General features: G+C 36.7%; 1 protein-coding gene across 3 annotated transcripts in view; it reads left to right on the top strand.

Moving 5' to 3' along the window:
- Ubr3 (Ubr3 ubiquitin ligase) overlaps positions 1-15,365 on the top strand; it is a 187,638-nt gene that overhangs the window by 125,236 nt on the left and 47,037 nt on the right. For all 3 annotated transcript variants that reach the window (XM_053800052.2, XM_053800053.2, XM_053800054.2), the window contains 5 exons: positions 85-213; positions 1,204-1,333; positions 4,292-4,418; positions 5,553-5,686; positions 6,666-6,894. In XM_053800052.2, coding sequence (XP_053656027.1) covers positions 85-213; positions 1,204-1,333; positions 4,292-4,418; positions 5,553-5,686; positions 6,666-6,894 — 749 coding nt within the window. The remainder of the gene's footprint in view (positions 1-84; positions 214-1,203; positions 1,334-4,291; positions 4,419-5,552; positions 5,687-6,665; positions 6,895-15,365) is intronic.

Here is a 15,365-nt window from a genome sequence, read left to right as displayed (position 1 = left end):
GCTAGCACTAACACGCTGATTTTATTAGATTTGTACGCAACTATCTTACTCTGTGTTGCATTCAGTTTTGTTTTCTTGGTGCAGGTTTTGTCATCGACATGGGTCGCAAGCACAATTAAACAAGCCAGAAGTACCACCAGATTTATTAGCAATTGCTGATGCGCTTATGCCTAGAATTTTTCTACGCTTTATACAGCATTGTCGAGAACACAGGTAAAGGAAAATATTTGTTTGTTGTGGCTTTCATATGTGAGGAAATTTGTCCTTTTATCACTATACTCATTTTTCTTTTATGCATTAAATTCCTATTCATTTTTGTTGTTTGAATTTTATTCCACTTAAAATTTGTAAAGTAGTTTCCAATTTAGTCCCTTATGAAGCACTCTGTCAAAAGATATTTTAAAACTCATGCAGTATATCCATCTGTGTCTTCTGTTTTTTTCTCATTGGCTTTCTTAGTACAGTAACTTAGTAGATTTGATATAAAGTACAGCAAATTGCTGACCTAAAATTAAACTGCTCGATGCTTAGCATTTCATCTCTCCTTGTTTTTTCTATTAATGTCCTTTGTCTGACTTTTATCACACATTTCCTTCTCTGATTCAGTGACCTTGTTGCTGACCTTACTTCTTTGTATTTTGTTTTTCATGTTCTTTTCTTTAATATAAAATACGTACAATACTGTACTTGAATTGGAGATTAATTTGTCTTGCTCCTATGTTTTTTTTTCATATTCTCTTTTGCATGTAAATATGTACGTTATTTCCCTGTTTGTAATTGGTTGTTATAGCTGCAGGAGCAGATGCTCCTAAGCTTGTGGTGTCCCATCTTTGGTATTTAATTCACCACATAAATTTTTGAAGTTCCAGTGGTTGTAGCACATATGTACTACCTCCTCTTGTAACTAATTCCATTCTTCTTTCTTTGGCGCTTCCTTTTCTTCATTAGTTAATAGTTATGGCCTCCTTTCTTCCTCTCTTGTATTACGAAATTATCCTTTCCAATTCTTTTGTATCTCCTGATAATATTATACAGTATAGAGTTTAGTCATTATGTATCTTAGAGCTACAATATTCTTGTGCTCCTTGATTTTTAATAATAGTAAAGTATCCATATCATTGTAAGATAACATACAACATAATATTACAAAGAATAGCGGAGTATTCTTAACCATTTTTGTGAATGTGCAATTACTTTTTCCAGTTTGGGAACACTAGACCAGGTTTTAGTGGCAATGGAGGAGTCATCATTGTTTTTAGATCTTCTGCAGGACCTCAGTCGTCTGGGAGCTGCTATGAGAAAAACAATGACAAAATCGTTGTGCAATCCAAAAGTGAGTTTTCCTGTTTTTCTCAGGTGTTGTTGTCTTAGTTGATGTGAATAAGTAAACAACACTAAAATAAGCCATTTACTATAAACATTTTGAATGGGACTAGTCTAATGAAATCTATGGAAGGCATACAAAAGTTGGAGTTTTTATAGATGCTCTAGAAAGAACAAGAAGGCACAGTGCCATGACTGGATCAACACACAAATAACCTGCACATAGGAGAAAGAAGCTTATGATGATGTCACACACACTAGTCACACACTGTGTGTGATTAGTTAATGGTCCAAGTTGGACCGTAACATCATTATTTTATTGGCCTGATAGTGTCATGAGTGAAACATGTACAAGATAAGCTCTTGCCTTATTTTTTTTTTTTCAACAAGTCTGCTGTCTCCCTCCGAGGCAGGGTGACCCAAAAAAGAAAGAAAATCCCCAAAAAGAAAATACTTTCATCATCATTCAACACTTTCACCACACTCACACATTATCACTGTTTTTGCCTATGTTCTTGCCTTATGTGATGTTTTAATTCGCATCATCAGCAGCATGTTTCATGTGTTCAGCTTTTATGCACTCTACTGAATATTTATAATAGAAGAGGTTGGTTTTTGAAAATGCAACCTGTAGTGAACTTCATGTGGAAAAAAGTAGAGGAAATTTAAGTTATCACAGCTGTTTTCATGAATGTAACCCAACAAGATCTCATTCATAATGCAAGAAAGAATCTGTAATTTGCATGCTCCATGTTTTGAATATCTGATGGAGGACAAGGTGGTGATTTAATAACTGGAGAATGTTTTATACATTGTCTTGATTTTCACTTTTATTTTTCATTTCATTTTTCATTTTTTTTTTTTTTCAAAAAGTCGGCCGTCTCCCACCGAGGCAGGGTGACCCAAAACAGAAAGAAAATCCCCAAAGAGAAAATACTTTCATCATTCAACACTTTCACCACACTCAAACATTATCACTGTTTTTGCAGAGGTGCTCAGAATACAACAGTTTAGAAGCATACACATATAAAGATAAACAACATATCCCTCCAAACTGCCAATATCCCAAACCCTTCCTTTAAAGTGCAGGCATTGTACTTCCCATTTCCAGGACTCACATCCGACTATATGAAAAAACCGGTTTCCCTGAATCCCTTCACTAAATATTACCCTGCTCACACTCCAACAGATCGTCAGGTCCCAAGTACCATTCGTCTCCACTCACTCCTATCTAACACGCTCACGCACGCTTGTTGGATTCCAAGCCCCTTGCCCACAAAACCTCCTTTACCCCCTCTCTCCAACCCTTTCGAGGACGACCCCTACCCCACCTTCCTTCCCCTATAGATTTATATGCTTTCCATGTCATTCTGCTTTGATCCATTCTCTCTAAATGACCAAACCACCTCAACAACCCCTCTTCTGCCCTCTGACTAATACTTTTATTAACTCCACACCTTTTCCTAATTTCCACACTCCGAATTTTCTGCATAATATTTACACCACACATTGCCCTTAGACAGGACATCTCCACTGCCTCCAACCGTCTCCTCGCTGCTGCATTTACCACCCAAGCTTCACACCCATATAAGAGTGTTGGTACTACTATACTTTCATACATTCCCTTCTTTGCCTCCATAGATAACGTTTTTTGACTCCACATATACCTCAACGCACCACTCACCTTTTTTCCCTCATCAATTCTATGATTAACCTCATCCTTCATAAATCCATCCGCCGACACGTCAACTCCCAAGTAGTATCTGAAAACATTCACTTCTTCCATACTCCTCTTCCCCAATTTGATATCCATTTTTTCTTTATCTAAATCATTTGATACCCTCATCACCTTACTCTTTTCTATGTTCACTTTCAACTTTCTACCTTTACACACATTCCCAAACTCATCCACTAACCTTTGCAATTTTTCTTAAGAATCTCCCATGAGCACAGTATCATCAACAAAAAGTAACTGTGTCAATTCCCATTTTGAATTTGATTCCCCAAAATTTAATCCCACCTCTCTACCGAACACCCTAGCATTTACTTCCTTTACAACCCCATCTATAAATATATTAAACCACCATGGTGACATTACACATCCCTGTCTAAGACCTATTTTTACCGGGAAGTAGTCTCCCTCTCTTCTACACACCCTAACCTGAGCCTCACTATCCTCATAAGAACTCTTTACAGCATTTAATAACTTACCACCTATTCCATATACAGTGGACCCCCGACTAACGATCAGCTCCCAACTCGACCAATTATGTAAGTGTATTTTTGTAAGTGCTTTTGTACGTGTATTTTTGGGGGTCTGAAACGGACTAATCTAATTCACAATATTCCTTATGGGAACAGACTTCTGGATTGAAATAATATCTTTAGTCGGGGGTCCACTGTACTTGCAACATCTGCCACATTGCTCCTCTGTCCACTCTATCATATGCCTTTTCTAAATCCATAAATGCAATAAAAACTTCCCTACCTTTATCTAAATACTGTTCACATATATGCTTCAATGTAAACACTTGATCTACACATCCCCTACCCACTCTGAAACCTCCTTGCTCATCCGCAATCCTACATTCTGTCTTACCTCTAATTCTTTCAATTATAACCCTACCGTACACTTTTCCTGGTATACTCAGTAAACTTATTCCTCTATAATTTTTACAGTCTCTTTTGTCCCCTTATCCTTTATATGAAGGGTCTATACATGCTCTCCGCCAATCCCTAGGTACCTTCCCCTCTTTCATACACTTATTAAACAAAAGTACCAACCACTCCAACACTATATCCCCCCCTGCTTTTAACATTTCTGTCATGATCCCATCAGTTCCAGCTGCTTTACCCCCTTTCATTCTACGTAATGCCTCACGTACCTTTTTTTCATTTGTATGAAGTATAAATGTCTATGTACACCTGGGTAATTAGTTTGATTATTATGTCTTAATTATTGTTTCAGGTTTATTCCGAATTGACTCGGTCATCATCTAATCATTCAAATAAAGAATATCAAGCTCAAAGCAGAAAGTTGTATAAGGATGCCCTTAACAGTATTCCTTTTGGAGAAGTGCCTCCAGGATATCAAGGTAAGTGTACTTCGAGTAATGATGATTATTATAAGTGTTGTGTACTTTCAAACTGATTTTTCTCCAAGCTATCGCAGTAAGTGTACTTCAAGTAATGCTTTATTGTTGAAGAATTGAGACACTTATGCAACATATGGGAATTTCTATTGAAAAAATGTTTTGCCACACAGTGGCTTCATCAGTCAAGTACAAAACAGGAAGGTATAAGGAGAGGAGGAGGAGTTTGAGGTAATCAGTCCCTCAGCCTGGAATCGATGTGTTCAGTCCATCACTCTTGTAGGAAGTACAGCATAGGGCCAGGGAGGTGGCTTATATACTGCAGTCAGGCGAGTCGAAGTAGGAGGAGGTGGGATCACAGTGGTACCTTCCACTAGTGTAAGTAGGTCTTCGTCCAAAGGTTGGACAAGTGTTGAAGAATGTGATCCCGCCTCCTCCTGCTTCGACTCACCTGACTGCAGTATATAAGCCACCTCCCTGGCCCTATGCTGTACTTCCTACAAGAGTGATGGACTGAACACATCGATTCCAGGCTGAGGGACTGATTACCTCAAACCCCTCCTCCTCTCCTTATACCTTCCTGCTTTGTACTGGACTGATGAAGCCACTGTGTGGCGAAACATTTCTTCAATAGAAATTTCCATATGTTGCATAAGTTTCTCAGTTCTTCACTTGTCGGTTTTCAAAACCAATCATCACTATGATTTATTGTAATTGTTGCACACTTCCAAACTCATTTCTCTCATCAGCAGTTAGTTTTAAGTTGAAGATCTAAACCTGGTCATTATTTAGCTTAGCTGCTCAGTTTTTTCTTATGTAAATTCTTTAGTATTAATAGGTTGTGTAATGGAGACAGTTACAATTTGGGTCTATAGGGAAAAACTGTTTTAATGATAAAAAAGGAAATATAACCCAAACTAATTAAACTTTGAATGTAACTCAGATTCTAGGTTAAATTGACTCTTTTATTGCAAAAGAAAACTTTTTTCCCATAGGCCCAAAATACTGAAGTCTGAATTGCACAACCAACTAATGTTGTTAAAAAGTTTACGTAACTCATATTTAAACTACAGTCTGAGTAGCCAGAGTAAATGAGACCCAAAATTTTAATTTGGATTTCTACACATTCTGTTTCAGATGTTGTGACTCTAAACGGCCCACTTATACACAAGACTTTTTTAGATGAAATAGTTTTTTGGACTGTAAAATTCGAGTTTCCACAAAAACTTGTTTGTTTGCTGTTGAATATGCTCCCAGACACAGAATATGAGGTAAGACTGTTGTATGTGTATTATTATTTTTTAATTATTATAAAATACTTATTACACAGGAATAAAAATTACAATACTGTACTTACTATGGTTGGAACAATTCACAAAGTGCCCACATTTTGGGAAGGAAACTTTAGATGACTTTTCAGTCTGTCTTGGACCATTATCAAGTTATGCCAGAGTGACAGATGGGTAAAATTAAGTTAACTGCAGCATTTGAAAAATGACCAATATGTTAGAATTGGGGTTCATCCAGGAAGTGAACACTTGTATGTACTTCTGTTACATACTTTCTAAGTAGAGGATACATAACTCCATGGGGAAGTGGAACAGAATTCTTCCTCCATAAGCCATGTGTGTCATAAGAGGCAACTAAAATGCTGGGAGCAAGGGGCTAGTGACCTCTTCTCCTGTATACATTACTAAAGTTTATAAGAGAAACTTTCGTTTTTCTTTTTGGGCCACCCTGTTTCGGTGGGGTACAGCTGGTTTGTTGAAAGAAGAAAGAAAGGATACATAACATAGCCATTTATAACTCAAGGAAACTAGTTAGCTGAACTTGAGTCCTGGAGGTGGGAAGTACAGTGCCTGCACTCTAAAGGAGGGGTTTGGGATGTTTGCTGTTTGGAGGATCATCTACCCTCTTATACCTATGCACTTCTGGCAGGGTAGTAATAGTGTGAATGATGGTGAAAGTGTTTCTTTTTCAGGTCACCCTGCCTCGGTGGGAGACTACCAATATATAAAAATAAGTATTATAATGAAAGAATATAGAAGCAAGTACATAAAGTGTTTAACATGGTAGAACACAGTAGGTCCCTAACTCAGGATGTTTCAACTTCCAGTGTTCTATTGTGTTTCTGGAATTTAGTTCATTCATCTTGAAAATTATACTTCTGTGATACTTCCTCATATTTTGTTTTAATATTAGGCATTTTACATTATCCAAAGCCTACAATACATTCTTTTTATCTTCCAGGATGCTTTTGCCAGAGCATTTGTGCAACACTACAGTCGAATTTCGGTCATGTTAGTGCAAAGTACCGACTCTGAAACTCTAAGCAACCGTGTTGTCCATGTCTCGGTGCAGCTGTTCTCCGATCAAGACTTGGCTTACCGCATGACAGACTCATTCCATCTATTACATGTCATGATTGTTAGTTTGAAAAACATGATGAAATCTATATGTGTACCATCAACCCTTCATGGTAAGTTTCTTTATAATGTTTATCTTAATCAATGTTAGTTTGTAATGCTGTTTTATTGACATGCTTTTGAAAAATGTTTTTGGCATTAATTACTCCATTTGTTTATTTTATAGATGCTTTCTACCTTCTAAAACTGCAGTCTTGAATGGTATAGATATAATCTGTAATTGGAATAATTTCATAAAATGGTAGACAGTTGGAATGTTTCCCAAGAAGAGATAGTAGATGCTTCAGCTACTGGAAAATTTTTTTATGACATGCTAGTTGCTGAATAAAGGCTACCACAAGCATAGTTTTGCCACTGTAACAATAATTACAAAGATAGGGATATAGGCCATTTAAGGAGTGAAATATGGGTACTTGGGGGCACAGTGGGGAGTAAAAGACAGATGAACCACTGGGAAGTTGGGAAGTATTTCTTCAGTCTCAGTGTGACTGGGAAGCGGAATGATCTTCACAAAGTAGTGGAGGGAGGCTCCATGCATAGTTCTGAGAGCAAGTACAGTAGCACCCATGAGGCTACAAGTAGCTGAATTGAGCAAGTGGCAAATTGAGAGGTGGGGGCCATGAGCTAAGACTGACTTCTGCAACCACATGTAGGTAAATACATATTGGTGACTACTGGATAAACATTTTAAATGAGTTACTCTGCCTTTTGAAACAAACTGCACAGTTTTTGCAGAAGGGACAAGAGAGAGGAGGCAGATTGGCAATATTGGTGAAACACTGTAAACTGCTATAACTGAAATACAAAACACAAATAAGTTCATAATTTTATTGGTAGAAATACAGAATAAAACCAAAGACTTGTAATTGAAAATGGATACAATCCACTACAGGTCTCTCTTTGTATTGTAGATGCATTCCAAGCCCATATACATGTATATATAATCATAACCATAATTTTTAAAGGGGTGGACTGGTAAGACAGTGGAAGGTCTTGGTCAGCTGACCAAAAGCTCCAGCTATGGGTCATCATATGACTAAGACCTGTGTCGGGAAACACTTGTCCTGTTTCCTGACAAACCTTACCTAACCTAAGTTCAAGCAGATGTATTGTAATTTCAATCAGGTAATCAATACTTAATTCTTTATTAAAGGTATTTTCATTACATCTTCCCAAATAGAGAATAAATAGTGGAAATGGGGTAGAAGGATACCTGAAGGATGCTTCCAGGAGTCAATGCCTCCACGGCTTACTTTCAGATCAGGGTAAGGCATAAAATCAAATTTACTTACAACAGACCTATGTAAAGCAAGAGATTGCAGTATTTAATAACTCGTAAGAAGCAGTTGACAGGATAAACGAGGGACTACATAATATATTAAGGGAACCGATAAGAACAGTGACCATGGGAAAGCATAAATCATTATAAGTAGGAATTTCAGTTTTAAAAATAATATGACTTGATAGCTTTTTTCATATTTTACTGTTTGCAAATTGATGTTGTGGCATATGAAGTGTATGTGACTTTAAGTCACCTGGATTTATTCAGAGCTTTGCTTTTATACAATTTTTTTTTGCATGAAAGACTGAAAATAAAATGGCTGTTCTATTGCGCATATATAATTTTCATGGATAAGTGGGTTGAAATTCTCCCACAAATCATGCATGATGTAGAAGCGACTAAAATGCTGGGAACAAGGAACAAGTAATTTCTTTTTATTTGTGCATTTACTTTAAAGAAGAACAAAGAAATGTTGATATTAGGTTTGAATGTGTGTATATATATATAGTACAGACTCTAAGAAATGAATAATTGATGAACAAAAAGTGACCATACTGTGGCTGAAACAATTCACCGAAAGACCATACTTAGGCAAGGACCCTCATAATGGTCTTTCAGTTCCTCTTGAACTGTTGTCAAATCATAACTGGGGAGAGAAAAGTATAGAAGACTTAAAGATAATAAGGTAGGGTGAGTGTGGAAGGTAAGTGGAGTGGTGGGGGTAGTAGCCATAAAATTAGCTGCAGTAACCATAGTAGTAGCAGCAAAGTTAGTAGAGGTACAATTGTAGTGGTGGTGGTATAGATGCAAAAGCCTTTCCAGGAAGAGATGGAAGTAGAGTGTGAAGATTGTTGCAAGAGGTAGAGCTGCAGCAAGCATGTGTGGACACGTTAGAGCAGAGTGTAGACAAATGATTGCTGGGATATAAAATGTGAACAAGGGATTCGAGGAAACTGGTTTGCTTATTGAGTTCTGGAAGTGGGGAAATACAATGTGTGTACTTCAGTGGATGTAAGGTGATGTTTTGGTAGGATGAGCCATTTGAATTGTGACATCTGTGCCTGTCTGGAAAAACATCTAAGGAAGAAGTAACTATGAATGTGTTTTTTGTTTCTTTGTCACCTTGATTTGGTGGGAGACAACTACTGTGCTTGAAAGAATACCTTACATGCCCCAAGGCTGAGAGGTCACTGTGGCACCATGCAATCACAACCTTTCATGTTTGTCTGATTACAGACAACCGTGACGTGCCCATCATGACTGGGCGTGACATATGCTGCGTGTTAGGCCAGTTCAATCTCTTTAAATTGAGTGAGTGTCCTCTCTGGATTTAATAATTTTTTAGTGTTTTCTACATTTTAAATAAATTAATGGATAACTCACAAGGTTATATATGGCAGAAAAGAAAATATAAGCGAAATGCTTGAAAAATGCTCTTTATTATCACCCCAAGCTCTTTGTAATGGCTTCTGCAAGTTGCTGCCAGTAAGATAAACTTTTTTGTTGGCTAAAATTCTGAATCGATCAAGTTGCCTGTGTTTCAGTTACCAGGAGTTAAGTTTTTAGCATCACCAGGAGCCTAAATTTACATTCATCACCAGGAGCCTAAATCGATATTCATCACCAGAAGCCTAAATTAACATTCATCACTATGAGCCTAAATTAGTATTCATCACTAGGAGCCTAAACTGATATTCATTGCCAGAGACCCAAATTAATATTCATCACTAGGAGCCTAAATTAATATTCAGAAGAAGCCTAAATTAATATTCATGATCAGGAGCCTGAATTAATATTCTTCACCAGAAGCCTAAATTAATATTCATCACCAGAAGACTAAATTAATATTCATGACCAGGAGCCTAAATTAATATTCATCATCAGGAGCCTAAATTTAATGCTTACATAAATAGATTTTTTTTCCAAATGCTATCAGTACTTAGTGTCCACAGTAATGAATAAAGATTCACATTTAGTACAGTGAATTCTTTATTGATTTGTGTTTTTCCCACTAGTGGGCTCTCTCATGTACTATATATTCTTTATAATATATCTTATTCATCTACAGTACTTGATAAAGCCCACTCTTGGGTGAAAATTTGTGTCAGTAAAGATTTCACTTAATTATCTGTTTGCCATTTGTCAGTGTTATGCTTTCGGTAGAAATGAAAAGATGATTGATGAGGCAGTAAATGCCTGAGAAAGTTAACACTTTGGCTACACCCAGAGCATTTCCTCCTCAATTTAACTGACGTAGTTTACTTTTTTGCAGATCGTAAAGGTTATGCTCTGTAACTGAGACACTGAATAATAAAAAAAAGCTGTTTCCCATGAAGTGTCCAAATTTAAAACTTTAGTTCCAGCTTTTAAATTTTTTATGGCATTAGTTGGCAACACTGGATTTATGTTTTCCGATTATTTTTCAGAACTACAGAAAAAAGGTTTGTTCATGAGTTATCAATAGTTCTGAATCTATTTCTGAGATGAATTATGCTTAGTTTTGATTCTGACCTCAGTAATGGCCAGGGCCCAGAGAGGGAGGGAAAGTGTGCATAATACTGTACGTACTTCATTTAAAAATATACACAAATCTGTTTTTGCAACAAATTTTAAACATTAAATTGTTTGATGATACTTACTTGTACGTATATGCAAAAGTGGCAGTAATTGTTTGATGTATATGCAGAAGTAGCAATAATTGTTTGACGTATATGCAAAAGTAGCAACAATTGTTCGTTTAGATGATCAATAGACTGAATTAGTCACTTCATCATAACTCAAATTTTCAGTATCTTGCCATTTAAATTTTTTGTTCAGGATGACAGTCTTGTGCAAAAAACTGCTTTGATGTGCTTATAGTTAGGGGAATCATCTTAAGAGAAGGACTAGCATTACTCCTTAATGTAAACATCCACCCATGCAGTCGGTTGCCTTCTCTGTGTATCCCACACTGTACTCTAACTTGTGTTTATTTGTCCTTTTATTTCATTTTTTCATCACTGCATCTTGCCTCTGGACATTAAAATTTATAGCATCTAAAAGACACACTAGTGGTGCTGAAGGTGTCAAGTTGAAATTTAAGCAAGAGACTGTCTATTTTGACAAAATTGGAAGTGATTGTTATGGTGAAGGATGGTGTACAGGTTATAGAGACTGCATGAGGTTGGTGCTAGTGAATCAACAATTTGCTCAACTTGAGAGAATGAGGTGAAGATAAGAGTTTATGCAATAAGTGATCCACAATGTGGCAGACTGGAAAGAATGAGAAATAGGTCATTGCAGCTTAATACTACTGAAAAGATATTAAGTGTTTGGATTGAACAGAAAACAATGAAAGGAATCCTACTTAATGGCCTAATCATCAGGGAAAAAAACATTGTGTACTATAAGATAGTGTGTGAGAAGCATAAAAATTATTTCTGTACATAGCTACTGATTGTGTCAGAAAATAGTGCTATTTCTAACCCTTCAAAAATTGATTCTCTAAGCCAGTCATAAACTTTTTCTAGTACAGTAGGACCCTCATATCTGTAGGTCTGGTATCCGTGGTTTACCGTGGTCCGAAAATAACCTTAATTTTGCTTAATGATGGCCCAAAGAGCAAAGGTAGTGATGGTGGTAGTTCTTCCAAGCCTAAGAGAAGCCAGGAAGTGCTTCCCATCAGTGAAAAAGTACTAATTCTCAACTTAGTAGGTCTTGGAACGTATCTCCTGTGGATATGGGGGGACTACTGTACAGTGGACTCCCAGTTTTCGTCCGGTGCGGAAATTATACAATCTGGATTTCGAGCACATTTTTCAGCGAAATTTTCCCCCAGGTTTCGTACATCCGCTTGAAAATCGTCCATATCAGACACGTCCACCCACCTGGGATGCCGCTTCTCACTTGTACCAGACTCAGTCTGCCTCTTGTCTCTCATTGAGTTAGCAATACTTTGCGCATTCATCCATTTTTTGTGCTTGTTTATTGATTGTGACTACGAAATAAGCCACCATGGGGCCATAGAAAGTACAGAGTGCCAGCCCTTTGTTAAAGAGGGTGAGAAAAACAATCGAACTCAAGAAAGAACTTGTAGAAAATTGTGGCCAGAATGTGTCCAAGAGAAGGATTTTGAAGGGTTTGAGGCTGACCCTGATGACCCTACATCTGTTGTGGAATCTACTGTGTCTTTGGGGAAGTCCATGGGGTTGGATGTGAGTGACCAGGATGTTGTAGAGTTGGTGGAGGACCACAGGGAAGAGGTAACCACTGAAGAGCTGCAAGATCTTCAACTGCAACAGCAACAGCTTGCAGCTGGGAAAATTGCTTCAGAGGAGGAGGAATAGAGAGGGGAGAATGTGCCTTCTTCAGTGATTCAGGACATTTGTGCAAAGTGGAGTGAGGTGCTAAGTTTTGCGGAGAATTATCACCCTAACAAAACTGTTGCAAGCCGTGTCTGCAACATGTTCAGTGGCAGTGTCTTGTCCCATTTTAGGCTAATCTTCGAGACCCAGAAACAGGCCTCTCTGGACAGATTTTTTGTTTGACGGGTGCAGTGACTCTCAAGCTGGTCCTAGTGCCAGTAAAAGACAAAGAAGGGAAGTAACTCTGGATAGGGCTTTGATACCTGAAGACTGAAATCCATATGGAGGGGGATTTCCCTTCCAAACAATAACCTCAACTCCCTCTCCCCTCCTCACCTTCCATACTCCAACAAGAGTCTTCAGTAAAGGTATGTAATGTTCATTTATCATTAAAATTAGTCATTTTTATTTATTTCTTATTGTTTTCTGTATTCTCTATAACATGTATTTTTAGTTAATACATTTGGGTGTTTGAAACGGATTAATTGGATTTACATTATTTCATATGGGAAATATTACTTCGGTTTTTGTCCATATCGGATTTCAGCCAACTTTCTGGAACGGATTAAGGACGACAACTGGGGTATTACTGTATTCAGTTTGCATATGACAGTTTCCTGTTCTTGTGATGTAAGGCATCTATACTCATGATTCACAAAAACTGTATTTCATATGTTCACCCTGATGGATTGTTTCAGCATTTTTCTGAAATTTCTTATACCGTAAGTCATTGCCACCAAAGTGTTTACCTTGTCCAGACCAGCCACTAGACACTTCAGCATGCCGTATATGGAGAAATTATAGTATCTATAGCTTTACATAATTTTTACATTCAAAAGAATTTTGGCCAGTGCTCCTGTGATACCCAAAATATTTCTTTCCAGAAAATGCTTATTATATAACCATATACGTGAGTTTTTTTTTAAATCCTCGCAGTTAAATTTTGTATATAAATGTTTTGGAACCTTTTTGACAATATTAAGTTCTGCTCCAATCAAACAAATCTCTTCCTTGACATCCCCCCCCCCTTGGTTTTTGGTTTGTGTATAGTATTATACAATAAACATTCTGTATTTGACAATAAACATTCAAGATACTGTACTTCTTTAAAAGTAAGATTGTAATAGAGTGTACAGTATCAACAAATATGGATGAAGTCATTTCAGAACATGTTTCCGTTTTGACTAGAGTTCATGTTCACTCATTTTGGCTTTTCCATAACAGTTGTCAGTCATTAAAAGAATCATAAATATTTTATGGGTTCTTAATAGATTTTTTTTTTTTCACTTTGTGACCACAACAAAATCATGTTGAAATTCCGAATTATGCCACAGGGAGGGTTTTTATTTTATTTTTGTTGCTGATAGGCTGAGGATGTGTACACATTATATGGAATGCACTGTGCATGTTTCATTGTCATAGGTGATAATACTGGAAAAGTGGAATTTTGTGTCAAGCAAGATAGAATATCATTGCAAGTATGAAATGTGCATGTGTCATGTGTCACATAATACTGGTGATATTATTTTTGTGTCAAGCATGATTGTCATTACAGTTATGGACTGTGTGTTTCTTGTGCCAGATGACAATACAGTGGACCCCCGGTTAACGATATTTTTTCACTCCATAAGTATGTTCAGGTGCCAGTACTGACCGAATTTATTCCCATAAGGAATATTGTGAAGTAGATTAGTCCATTTCAGTCCCCCAAACATACACGTACAAACGCACTTACATAAATACACTTACATAATTGGTCGCATTCGGAGGTAATCGTTATGCGGGGGTCCACTGTACTGGGAAATATTTATGTCAAGCATGACAGTATTTTGTATTGCAGGAATTTTATGTAATTTACTTTGGGTAAGTTTCTTCCAGACGTATTATATAAAATGATCATTAAAATGCACTAAAAATTAAAAGTGAAATAGTGTCCTTTACATATACAGTATATTCCTGGTAAATATAAATTCTCATTATACCTATGTTGTTTATTATGTTTCATTTTAAATGTTTTGGAAAGCATTTTGAATATTTTGGAAAGGATTTAATAAGGCATGACAGGTATAGAAGGAAAGGCTGTAGCTAAAGATGTACAGCGTTAAAGAATAAAAAGATAATACAGTGGACCCCCGGTTAACGATATTTTTTCACTCCAGAAGTATGTTCAGGTGCCAGTACTGACTGAATTTGTTCCCATAAGGAATATTGTGAAGTAGATTAGTCCATTTCAGACCCCCAAACATACACGTACAAACGCACTTACATAAATACACTTACATAATTGGTCACATTCGGAGGTAATCGTTATGCGGGGGTCCACTGTACTCTACTGGAACAATACACAAATAATCCACGTTTTGGTCTGACTTGGACCATCAACTAGTTAATGGTCTAAGTCAGACTGAAACATCATCATAAGTTTCTTTCTCTTATGTATGGGTTATTTGTGTATATATAGTGTTAGTGAGGCGTGGAATCTGCTTGATATATTTAAGAACCAAAGAGTGTTCATGAAGAACATACTTCTGTGTATAATTTTATATTTATGTTAACCTATCTATAGTTGCAGGAGCAGAACTATTTTTGCTGTCTCATCTTCAGTGTTTAATATATCATAAAAGTAATGAATAGTCCCTCTTATTTGTTTTGTTTCTTAGTTTAAATTGTAATGTTTTATTGTGTTCCAGTTTGTTTTTCCTTTGCTATGCATTACTACTAACCAGTTTGTTATATATATATGTATTAAACTGAATTTCAAGTTAATCATTGTTTTAGCTCTTATCTGTTCCTATCAAATAATTATTTTTAAGTGATTGGTTCTAAAAAGTTGGATTAAGTGAGATTTTTTACTCACTTCCTCATTGGGCTAAACACCACTTTCAACACAAATTTACAC

This window comes from Cherax quadricarinatus, chromosome 91 (assembly GCF_038502225.1).
Source record: "Cherax quadricarinatus isolate ZL_2023a chromosome 91, ASM3850222v1, whole genome shotgun sequence".
Classification (NCBI taxonomy): Eukaryota; Metazoa; Arthropoda; class Malacostraca; order Decapoda; family Parastacidae; genus Cherax; species Cherax quadricarinatus.
The sequence above is the reverse complement of the archived record's forward strand: the minus strand, read 5'-3'. Positions and strand labels throughout refer to the sequence as shown.